At 44.8% G+C, this 12,311-nt stretch overlaps 1 protein-coding gene across 1 annotated transcript in view; it reads left to right on the top strand.

Moving 5' to 3' along the window:
- Positions 1-12,311, top strand: part of kcnq1.1 (potassium voltage-gated channel, KQT-like subfamily, member 1.1) — a 702,428-nt gene that overhangs the window by 450,951 nt on the left and 239,166 nt on the right. The window contains exon 14 of the mRNA XM_078414755.1: positions 8,494-8,540. Within this exon, the coding sequence (XP_078270881.1) occupies positions 8,494-8,540 (47 nt within the window). The remainder of the gene's footprint in view (positions 1-8,493; positions 8,541-12,311) is intronic.

The raw sequence follows: 12,311 nt of genomic DNA, 5'->3' as shown, positions 1-12,311 counted from the left end.
CAGGAGAGTTGTTCGCTTACAGCGCCAGAGACCCGAGTTCCATCCTGTCTACGGGTGCTGTCTGTACCGAGTTTGCACGTTCTCTGCCTGACCTGTGTGGGTTTTTTTCCGAGATGTTCGATTTCCTCCCACACTCCAAAGACGTACAGGTCAGTAGGTTAATTGGCTTGATATAGATGTAAATTGTTCCCAGTTTAGGATAGTGCTCGTGTTCGGGGATCGCTGGTCGGCGCAGACTCGGTGGTTCGAAGGGCCTGTTTCCGCACTGTACCTCTAAACTAAACTAAACTATACTAAACTCAGACAAGGACACAAAAATTAAATTATACATAAATTATACATAAACTACACAAAATATTTCCAAAAGAAAGAAAACTCTTTTTAAAAAAAAACCAAGACATTAGTGCACAACATAGCAAGAGAAAAACATAAGGATGTGGTAGTGCAAGAGGTGCCTGGTAGTGTTCCTTGTCGAGGTAGGATTAGGGTTTTGTAGGTTGGTTCAAGAACTTGATAGTTGTGGGAATGTAGCTGATCCTGAAGCTGGTGTTTGTTGGACTTCAGGCTTCTGTACCTTCTTTTCATTGCAGCAATCTTTTCCTTGGCTCAGTTGTTTTCCTTTTGTTTATCTTGTCTTCTTTTGTGGAATTATTGTGGAATTATCCGGCTGGAACTTTCAATAAATGTAGTGTCATGGTGAAGGGTCTAGACACGCACTGCAGAAGAAACACAAAAGCTGAAATGAGTTGTTAACCCTGACCTCTTTCTAAAATGTTTTTGGAGAATTCTGGGCTGTGGTGTGGATGAAGCTTATTTGTTGAAGAATTCATGGAGTCTTTAAATATCTGGTGATAGTGATGGGAGACGCCGTTACAGATGTCTTTGTGAGTTGCACAAATGCACTATGTAGATGGTACGCACCACAGCCATGGTGGTCTGGTACTGATGGATGTGCAATTTTAGAGAGGAGGGTTGTATGAAGAAGGGTCTCGACCCAAAACGTCACTCATTCCTTCTGTCCAGAGATGCTGCCTGTCCCGCTGAGTTACTCCAGCATTTTGTGCCTATCTTGGATGTTTAACAAACAAACTGTTTTGTTCTTTATTCACAAAATGCTGGAGTAACTCAGCAGGTCAGGCAGCATCTCTGGAGAGAAGGAATGGGCGACGTTTCAGGTCGAGACCCATCTTCAGACTGATGTCAGTGGGGTGGGACAAAGGAACACTTTTGTTCTGGTCAATGTTCAGCTTTTTGTGTATTGTTGGAGCTGCACTCACCCAGGCAAAAGGATAGTATTCCATCACAAAATGTGTAGGAAGGAAGTGCAGATGCTGGTTTGCTCCGAAGATAGACAGAAAATGCTGGAGTAACTCAGCGGGGGGTCGTACAGCACCTCTGGAAAAAAGGAATAGGTGATGATTCGGGTCGAGACCCTTCTTCAGACTGAGAGTCAGGGCAGAGGGAAACTAGAGGTATGAAAAGGTTCAGAACAAATCAGAGCCGGCACTGATGACCAAGGAAAGGTGGAGCCCACAATGGTCCATTGTTGGCTGTAGAAGAGGTGATAACGAAGGGATATAAGGATGCAAACAGTGGAGCTAACAGGATGACCAGGGTGGACGAGGGGTGGAGAAAGAATGCAAGCGTTACTTGAAATTAGAGAAATCAATATTCATACCTTTCCCTGGTGTCTATCTTTGATATTCCATCACAAACCTGATTTCTACCTTGTTGATGGAAAATACTTTGGGGAGTTAGGAAGAGAGTCATTTACCTGAGAAGATCAAGTCTCGCACTTGCGACAGAATTTATATAGCTGGTTCAGTCAACTAATCTGGTTAATGGTGACATGTACACCATAGAAGATGATGATCTCGGTGATGATAATGCCTCTAAATGCCCATGTAATGCCTCTTAGACAGACACAAAGTGCTGGCATAACCCAGCGGGTCAGGCAGCATCTCTGGAGAAAAAGGACTGGTGACGATTCGGGTCGGGACCCTTCCGAATTCAGGCCCGGCGCTATACATCACCTATCCTTTCCTCCAGAGATGATGCCTGACCCGCTGGGTTACCTCCAGCACTTTGTGTCTATGTTCAGTATAAACCAGCATCTGCAGTTCCTTTCTACACATAATGCTACTTAAACCATTCCTTACAGGACACAGTAACTTCATGTCAATTGTATGTCATAAATGTAGCTTTTCAATGATCTAGAAATCCCTGTATGATGATGTCCAGGTCTTGCTGCAAGCTGTGAAACATGGAAAGTTTTGTTATCTAAAGAGCTGCAATTATTACACCAAGTAATCGTTAGTGTACATCTACACTCCTGACCAAGTGAAAGAACTGAAGCAGAATGGAGATGGCCCTGTAGAAATCTTGGGGCTGACATAATTAACTAAAAACAACAAAAGCCATCTTCCCTTGTCTAGGGTATGTCTTCAGCACATTGAACAAATCCTCCTGACACCCATTGACTCAAAAATCTTTATCCATTTGAATCTTGGATGAGGCCGAAAAAGCAAAGGCCACCTCATTTTGGAACACTTCTGCCATTTCTGGGCTGCTTGCACTCTCTCGTCAGACTGTTGACGTGTACCCATTGAAGCATTGCATGAATTGTCCTGGTGCCTCGTGTGTGCCAGTAGGAACCCAGCCCTATTGCGTACAGTTTTGGTCTCCTAATCTGAGGAAAGACGTTCTTGCCTTAGAGGGAGTACAGAGAAGGTTCACCAGATTGATCCCTGGGGTGGCAGGACTTTCATATGAAGAAAGACTGGATAGACTGGGCTTGTACTCGCTGGAATTTAGAAGACTGAGGGGGGATCTTATTGAAACATATAAAATTCTTAAGGGGTTGGACAAGCTAGATGCGGGAAGATTGTTCCCGATGTTGGGGAAGTCCAGAACCAGGGGTCACAGCTTAAGGATAAGGGGGAAGTCTTTTAGGACCGAGATGAGAAAACATTTCTTCACACAGAGAGTGGTGAATCTGTGGAATTCTCTGCCACAGAAGGTAGTTGAGGCCAGTTCACTGGCTATATTTAAGAGGGAGTTAGATGTGGCCCTTGTGGCTAAAGGGATCAGGGGGTATGGAGAGAAGGCAGGTACAGGTTACTGAGCTGGATGATCAGTCATGATCATATTGAATGGCGGTGCAGGCTCGAAGGGCCGAATGGCCTACTCCTGCACCTATTTTCTATGTTTCTATGTTTCTAACCCAACTTAACATATCGAAAGATCTGAGACACAAGAGACTGCAGATGCTGGAACCTGGAACAAAAAAATAAAACAAACTGCTGGAGGAATTCAGCAGGCCAGGCAGCATCAGTGGAGGGAAATGGACAGACAGCATTTTGGGTCTGAAAGGGAAGAGGGGAAGCAGCCAGTACAAAGTGGTGTGGAGGGAGGGATGGGGCAAGAGACAGGTGGATCCAGTGAGGAGGGGCAGATGGAGTCAGATGGGATAGGGAAGAATGAAGATAGCAACGGATGCTGGGAGGGGATGTGGAATCAACAAAGGGCTGCAGATGTTGAATAAGATAAGTTTGCAGAAAAAAACTGTTCCCAATGTTGGGGGAGTCCAGAACCCGGGGTCACAGTTTAAGAATAAGGGGTAGGCCATTTAGGACTGAGATGAGGAAAAACTTTTTCACCCAGAGAGTTGTGAATCTGTGGAATTCTCTGTCACAGAAGGCAGTGGAGGCCAATTCACTGTATGTATTCAAGAGAGAATTAGATATAGCTCAGAATCAAGAGATATGGGGAAAAAGCAGGAACGGAGTACTGATTTTGGATGATCAGCCATGATCATATTGATTGGCGGTGCTGGCTCGAAGGACACTCCTGCACCTATTTTCTGTGTTTCTATGTTTCTAAGATAAAAAGGATGATTGGAATCAAATAAGCAATGGATGGTGGGCGGATGGAAACATTGGATAGAGGGGAGGAATGTGTGATTGATGGGTAGATCAGGTTTTGAGACATCTGGGAAGTGTGTGTTAAAACAATGAAAAGTCTTTTTTAACAAATGCAACATCCAGTGGCACCAGGCCTCTTTGCTTGTGAATGTGTTTCTTGTGCTTGACACCAAGTTAATTTGCACAACAGTGCAGACACTCCTCCCAATGCATTCAATGAGCAAATTTGGAGGGCGTGCAGACATTATGCTCAGTTTGCTCCCCTTCCTTGAAGATGGGACCCCTAACTTTGGAGTTGTCACCGTTGTGACACTCTGCGGTACAATGAGTAAGCACAAGAGTTGATCTAGGATTTCCATAAATAAATGGAGGTAAGAATTAATTCATTTGACCCAATACCTACAAATATCTGCAGCCCAGATATTCGCTCTCTACGAATTGCCAAAGTTGAGCACCAACGTCTGGATTACACCTGATCTTTACAATGCATTTACAGGGCAATAATTCTGGTGCAAATTTGCTTGTATAGAATAGCCAAACATTTTAATTTTACTGCTTCGCTTCCACCACACCCAGATGGCTGGCCATGTGCTAAAGTAACAGTACATTGGCTTCTGCGCACGCATTTCCAATATCAGAACATTGCAATGCATGATAAAACTATATCCATTTGGAAACCCATTGCAAGCAAAACAACGCACCTGCTACGGTTGAATGAGCCTCTGGCTTAATGGGAACATGCATGTAGGAAGGAACTGCAGATGCTGGTTTACACCGAAGATGGACACAAAATGCTGGAGTAACTCAACGGGACAGGCAGCATCTCTGGAGAAAAGGAATAGGTGACATTTCAGGTCAAAACTCTTCTTCAGGCAGAGAGCTAGGGGAGAGGGAAAATAGAGGTTTGAAATGGTACGTAACAAACGGCCAGCACCGATGACCAAAGAAAGGTGGAGCCCACAATGGTCTATTGTTGGCTGTGGAAGAGGTGATAATGAACAGCGAAATTAGAGAGAGTGAATGCAAGGGTTACTTGAAATTAGGGAAATCAATACTACTGGGTTGTAAGCTGCCCAAGCAAAATATGAGGTGCTGTTCCTCCAATTTATATGTGGCTTCTCTCTGACAGTGGAGAAGGCCCTGGACAGAAAGGTCAGTAGGGGAGTGGAAAGGGGAGATGATCCTGGAACAGAAAGGTCAATAGGAGAGTGGGAAGGGGGAACATTCCTATTTCTGAATCAAAAATGCATGACTTCACTCAACACGGGGGAGATGAGGCTTTGAATTCTGCGTTGACTTGCTGCAGGGTAGCTGCATCCGGGGAGCTGTGCAGGGGCTGCCTGCTGTGTGTGGACGGATGAACTCCCGCTCAGCTAATGAATGATGGGAGCGCATGGTAAGGCCGTAGTGGGTGTGTTCATGTTGTGGCCTGCCAGACAGTTAATCTGGCAGCTCATTCTGATGAACTCTGGCAAGCCAGGTCTGCTTTAAACAGTCCTGTAAGGGATGAGTGCAAACTCTAAGAACAATCGATTGTAAGTTCATAAGTTCTATGAGCAGAATTAGACCATTCGGCCCATCAAGTCTACTCCACCATTCAATTATGGCTGATCTATCTTTCCCTTTCAACCCCTTCCTCCTGCCTTCTCCCCAGAACCCATGACACCCACACTAATCAATAATCTGTCAATCTCCACCTTAAAAATATCCATTGACTTAGCCTCCACAGCCTTCAGTGGCAATGAATTCCACAGATCCACCACCCTCGGACGAAATAAATTCTTCCTCAACTCCTTTCTAAAGCTACGTCTTTTTATTCTGGGGCTGTGGCCTCTGGTCCTAGATTCTACCACTAGTGGAAACATCCTTTCCACACCCACTCTATCCAGGCCTTTCACTATTTGGTAAGTTTCAATGAGGTCCCCCCTCATTCTTATAAACCCCAGCGAGTACAGGCCCAGTGCAGTTCAATGTTCAATTAATGAATCAATATTGACCGGGTGTAAGGACATTTTTCATATTTATTTCATATTTCAGATACATCGAGGAAACAGGCATTTTCAGCCCACCGAGTCCGCGCCGCCCAGCGATCCCCACACATTAACACTATCCTACACACACTAGGGACAATTTTTACATTTACCCAGTCAATTAACCTACATACCTGTACGTCTTTGGAGTGTGGGAGGAAACCGAAGATCTCGGAGAAAACCCACGCAGGTCACGGGGAGAACGTACAAACTCCTTACAGTGCAGCACCTGTAGTCAGGATCGAACCTGAGTCTCCGGCGCTGCATTCGCTGTAAGGCAGCAACTCTACCGTTGCGCCACCGTGCCGCCCTTTCTGATACTCAAAGGTGGGAGTGCATGTTACATGGGAGAAGGCTCAGAGGAGGTCAAGGCCTTTTGTTGCTTATGCAGCCAATATTCATCAGCAGAAATATTTAATTTCTGAATTTCATTTCAGTCAAAAACAGCATGCTTTTAGCATCAGTGCCACCTTGCTTCTTCATTCAGAAGTGGGATCAGAGGGATGGATATTGCTGGTTGGTGCACAGCCACTTTGACTAGTCCCCAAGAGATGAAGAAGTGCGGCTTGATTGAGGTTTAATTGTAAAATTATATCTGTTACACTGGTAGAATGAGGCCTGGTGTTGAACATCTAGAAATTTTATAAAGTGTAATTGAATATTAAATGTAGAATATTAAATGGGATTTGGAAAAGCACCATTATGTCTCCAGACTTTGCACATGTGTTCATTGTTACCAGACAGTGGAGCTATTCCACTGCAAGGCACACTGTGCGCAGCATACCAAGTCTCTTCCATTGTTGGATCAGCACAGGGAAGGAATTGGACACATTTCAGTGCCTGTCTCCTTCCATTAGGAGCTGCAGAGGTGTCTGCTTTCTCATGCACTCGTAAACTACCTAGGGAGTCAAAATCGCTGATCCAGACTGAAAAACGCAATATAATGTCAAAGCCTTCTTCCTGCATCTAATAGATGACCAGGAGATCATGTAAAATGAGAATTTGCGAAAGAGTGCATACGATCAGGATTTTAAAGGTAAAAATTAAGCTAACCGAGCGCTAACGATCAGCAAAACGGTGGCCCACTCTGCGCTTGGTCTCGCCGATGTACAGGAAGCCACTCGATTTACATTGGGGAAGAGTCCCGACCCGAAACACCATCTGTCCATTCCCTCCAGGGAGGCTGCTTGAGCCGCTGAGTTCCTCCAGTAGTTTAGTTTAGTTTAGTTTGGAGATACAGCGCGGAAACAGCCCCTTCAGCCCACCAAGTCTGCGCCGACTAGCGATCCCTGCACATTAACACTACCCCCCACACACACTAGGGCCAATTTTACATTTATACCAAGCCAATTAATCTACAAACCTGTACGTCTTTGGAGTGTGGGAGGAAACCGAAGGTCTTGGAGAAAACCCACGCAGGTCACAGGGAGAACGTACAAACTCTGTACAGACAGCGCCCGTAGTCAGGATCGAACCCGGGTCACTGGCGCTGTCAGGCAGTAACTCTACCGCCACACCTACATTGCACCTCCATCTGACATATTTTGGTTGCTTTTACCATTGGGTTGGGCTATTTGTTTCAGTGCAATTTGCTTGAAATTGAACGGAGCACTGTTATAGATGAACAGAACTTCAAACATAAGTTAAGTCCATGGCAAATCGATTTTCTGCAAGCCTCTGCGCTGGTCTAAATGTCATGTTGCACACTGGCCCCATCCACAAAACTGGCCCAACTCCAGATCAAACTAATCAGCATTGGGAGTTTCCAGTAATTGTGTCCATTTTCAGGGCTTAAAATTAACCTGGCACAGTTTCAAAGCATTTGAATATAATTTTTTTTGATGTATTAACCAATTGATCACAGCAAATGAATGTAACCAGAAAATGGTTCTGTGTTATTTTAAACCATTTTCAGTTACGTAAATTCAGTTTCCTCAAGATAGCTCCAAATACAAGGGGGTTTTATAGTAATTATTTTAAAAAAATCATTCTTGAACATTTATCAATTATACTGCTTCTTCATGGACGTTACTCGGCAAAATGCAAATAAAGTCTTCTTGAGGACACAAAACTCTTCTCAAAATGGTTGAAATTTTAGAGACGTGACCTGGTGTAAACAGAGTGCAGATCTTTTCTGCTGAGAAGTGGTTTTATATCTAACCTAAACATTTCTTTTGCAAGGGTTAAAATTGCAAGTCAATTGTAAAATCAGAAAGATGGCAGATAACACCCAAGGCACCAACACTAACCTCTTGTATCTTTCTTATCAACATTATATTGCTCATATGTGTAGAAAGGTACTGCCGATGCTGGTTTATACCAAAGATGGATACAAAGTACTGGAGTAGATCTGCGGGTAAGGCAGCATCTCTGGAGAAAAAGGATTCTCCAGAGATGTTGCCTGAGCCGATGAGTTGCTCCAGCATTTTGTGTCTACCTTTTATATTACTCATAGTTGGTGGATCTTTGACCATACTTTGTGTGTAGTGTTACGTGTTTGCTGCATGAATTGTTAATTCGGCTTTTCCTTTGCTTTCTAGGTTAGACCAGTCCTTGGGAAAACCAACAATGTTCCAATCCGCGTCAGGTAAATATATCAACTACATCTTGCAGTCTGATTAAAATGAACACAGAAGTTCGTCTCCAATATTGAAATACAGGAGAGCTTTATCCCCTACCCTTCAGAAAACAATGATTAAAGTGGACACAAAATGCTGGAGTAACTCCCTGGAGAAAAGGAATAATCCTCTCCCCTGAAGCTCAGTCTGAAGAAGGTCAGTCTGAAGACCTGAAATGTCATCCATTCAGAAATGCTGCCTGTCCCACCGAGTTACTCCAGCAGTTTGTGTCTATCTTTGGAATAAACTATCATCTGCAATTCCTTCCTGCACACTAAAGTGGACAGTTGAGTCAGAGATATTTCACATTAAAATCCAGCACGTGGTAAGTTAGTTGTTTCAACCCGAACAAACCTAGTGTAAACCACAAAATATTGCAACAATGTTAGGACTGCAACAATAGTTTTAACAAAGTAAAACATTATAAACTGCTTATCAATGGTGAGAGTAAAGTAGCCAGCCACAAGGCAAAATCTGCAAATGATAAAAATCTAAACATGAATCTGCATCTCAAGGTTTCAAGGTCAGTTTATTGTCACATGTCCCAGTTAAGGTACAGTGAAATTTAAGTTTCCATACAGTTACCATACTAAGTGAAAAGCAACAAAACACACAACCACATAAAAGTTAACATAAACATCCCCCACAGTGGATTCCACATTCCTCACTGTGATGGAACGCAATAAAGTTCAACCATCTTCCTCTTTGTTCTCCCGCGGTCGGGGCAGTCAAACCATCCGCAGTCGGGGCGATCAAAGCCCCCGCAGCCGACGATCGAAGTCCCCGCCGCAGTGATCGAAACTCCCGTGTCGGGGCGGTTGAAACTCTCTCCGCGGCATGGAGCTCCCGAGTCGGCCTCTTCGTAACAGAGACGGCGGGCTTCACGATGTTAAAGCCCACAGGCCCCGCGGTTGGAGCTTTGATCCCCGGCAAAGGGATCGCAAGCTCCACGATGTGAAAGTCCCGCAGACTCCCGCGGCTTGGAGCGCCGGGTCGGTCTCCAGGAAAGGCCGCCAACTCCACGATGTTAGGCCGCAGTGGGGACGGAGATACGATACGGAAACAAATCGCATCTCCGTCGAGGTAAGAGATTAAAAAAAAGTTTCCCCCAACCCCCCCCCCCCCACCCCCCACCCCCCACATAAAACAAACCAAGGAACACTAAAACATACTTTTAACACATACTAAAAATAACAAAAAAGAAGAAAGGTCAGACAGACCGTTGGCGAGACAGCCACTGATGGTGGCGCCACCCGGTGAACATAAAACAGAAAATACTGGAAAGTCTTTGCCGGTTAGGCAGCATCTGAGGGGAGAGAAACAAAATTGACAGATCGGAGACCGCCCATCAGAACTAGGGAAGAAAAAAAGCAAGTTAGTTTTAAATTGGGGAGAGAGTGAGGGGAGGGAATTGGACAATGAGAACATCTTTGATGCCAGCATTGTCATCGTGGTAAGCTGTGATAAAGCTCTCTGGTTAATAGGTCAACGACTTCAGTTATATAGTCATACAGTCATATGGCATGGGAACAGGCCCTTCGGCCCAACTTGTCCATGCCGACTAAGATGCTGGTCCCATTTTTTGGCACATTGGCCTTAATTAGTCACAGTAATGAGTAAAGAAATTGGGAAGTCGTGTTACTGTGGTATAAGACATTGGTGAGGCCACATTTAAAGTATTGTGTTCAGTTTTGATCACCATGTTATAGGAAAGACGTTGTCAAGCTGGGAAGGGTGCAGAGAAGATTTACAAGGATGTTGCCAGGACTCGAGGGAGAGGTTGAGCAGGCACGGACTTTATTCCTTGGAGCAGAGGAGGATGGAGGGTGGTCTTATAGAGATGTACAAATTTTGAGAGGAATAAATCAGGTGAAAGCAGTCTTTTGCCCAGTGTAAGGCAAACGAGTACCAGAGGACATAGGTTTAAGTTGAGGGGAGGAAAATGTATTAGGGACCAGGGTAACTTTTTTACACAAAGGATGGTATATGAAATAAGCTGTCGGAGGAGGATGTTACTATTGTAACATTTAAGGGACAGTTGGACAGGTACATGGATAGGACAGGTTTAGTGGAATATGGGTTAAGCACGGGCAGGTGGGACTAGCGTAGATAGGGCATGTTGGTCGTGTGGAAAATTGGGGGCTTAGGGCCTGTTTCCACGCTGTATGACTCTGTGGCTTGCACTTGACCCATATTGCTCTAATCCTTTCTTATCTATGTCCAAATATCTTCTAAATGTTGTTATAGTATCTTCCTCAACCACTTCCTCTGGCGGCTCGTTCCGTATATGTATCACCCTCTGTGTGGAAAAAGTTGTCCCTCGGGTTCCTATTAATTCAGTTACCTCTCTCCTTAACCCTATGCACTCCAGTTCTTGATTCCTGAACCCTAGGAAAAAGACTGTGCATTCACCCCATCTATGACCCTCACAATTTGATCCACTTTGATAAAATCACCCATCAACCTCCTGTGCCGTGAGGAATATAGTCCCAGCCTGCCCAGCCTCTCCCAAAAGCTCAGTTGGTGAGGGAAAGCACGAACAAGGGAATGTAAAGAGCTGTGAATTGTAGAGCTGTAGGAAATGCTCAGCTCGTCAGGCTGCAGAGGTGGAGATGGAACAGGGGCCCAATATTACAAATCGATGACCTACAGAAGAACTGACTAGAAACAGAGGAAGCAAGTTACCTGAAGTTGTTAACCTGGAGTCAGGAAGCCTGCGATGTACTACACAGTTTAGTGAGAGGGACTGGAAGCAGGGTCAAAGAATAACATTTTAAAGAAGGCTTTGATGATGGTGGATCCAGCCAGAGATGGAGAGAATTAGAGAGACCGTACCTGAGTGTAGCATGAAGACATGGGAGATTGAGATGTGAAGGGATAACAGTGCAGCACAATTTAGTGTGGAATGGAATATTGCCAACAGGGCTTTGAATGGGTTGAAATCTGAATGGCAATGGATGATGGCTCAGGAGGTTTGAGGTGGGGGGGGGAAAGATTTAATAGGAAGGTACCCTCAGGGTGGTGGGTGTATGGAACAAGCTGCCAGAGCAGGTAGTTGAGGCAGGTACTATCGCAATGATTAAGAAATGCTTAGAGTACATGGATAGAATAGGTTTAGAGGGATAAACACTGGCAGGTGGGACTGGTGTAGGTGAGACGTGGTGGTCGGTGTGGGCAAGTTGGGCCGAAGGGCCTGACTCCACACTGTATGACTCCATGACTCCATGAGTGATTCAGCAAGACACATTCTGATTCCCTTGGGGGTTGGCTATGCATTACTGTCATTTTACTCCAAATCTGGGTCCATTCTGGTGTACAGTGACTCCAGTGTACCAGATTCAATCAAGACCTCAAGTCCTGCCACTTTGGAGTTTGCAAGTTCCCCAGGGGCTTCAGTTTCCTCCCAGATCCTAAACATGTGCTGGTCAGGAGGTAAATTGGCACCAGTGTGGGTGGGTGGTAGGAGGGTTAGGTGGAGTTCATTCGCATGGGAGAGAGAACGGAGTACATGGGGATAAATGGGGCGATGGGATTGCCCTGAGAGACAACATAGCCTCGATGTGACAATAGCCTCTTTCAATGCCAAGAGAAAATATGTAATCAAAACAAATAAATGATGATGAGGCAGGTATTTTAAACTGATGGCATAACTGGATCTTGGTTAGAAACCTTATTGCTGACAAGGTCTCGCAAATTGATAATGTTAAAGTGATCACAATCAAGCTTGGAGGAAAGTGTTT

This window comes from Rhinoraja longicauda, chromosome 18 (assembly GCF_053455715.1).
Source record: "Rhinoraja longicauda isolate Sanriku21f chromosome 18, sRhiLon1.1, whole genome shotgun sequence".
In the NCBI taxonomy this organism is placed as follows: domain Eukaryota; kingdom Metazoa; phylum Chordata; class Chondrichthyes; order Rajiformes; family Arhynchobatidae; genus Rhinoraja; species Rhinoraja longicauda.
The sequence above is the reverse complement of the archived record's forward strand: the minus strand, read 5'-3'. Positions and strand labels throughout refer to the sequence as shown.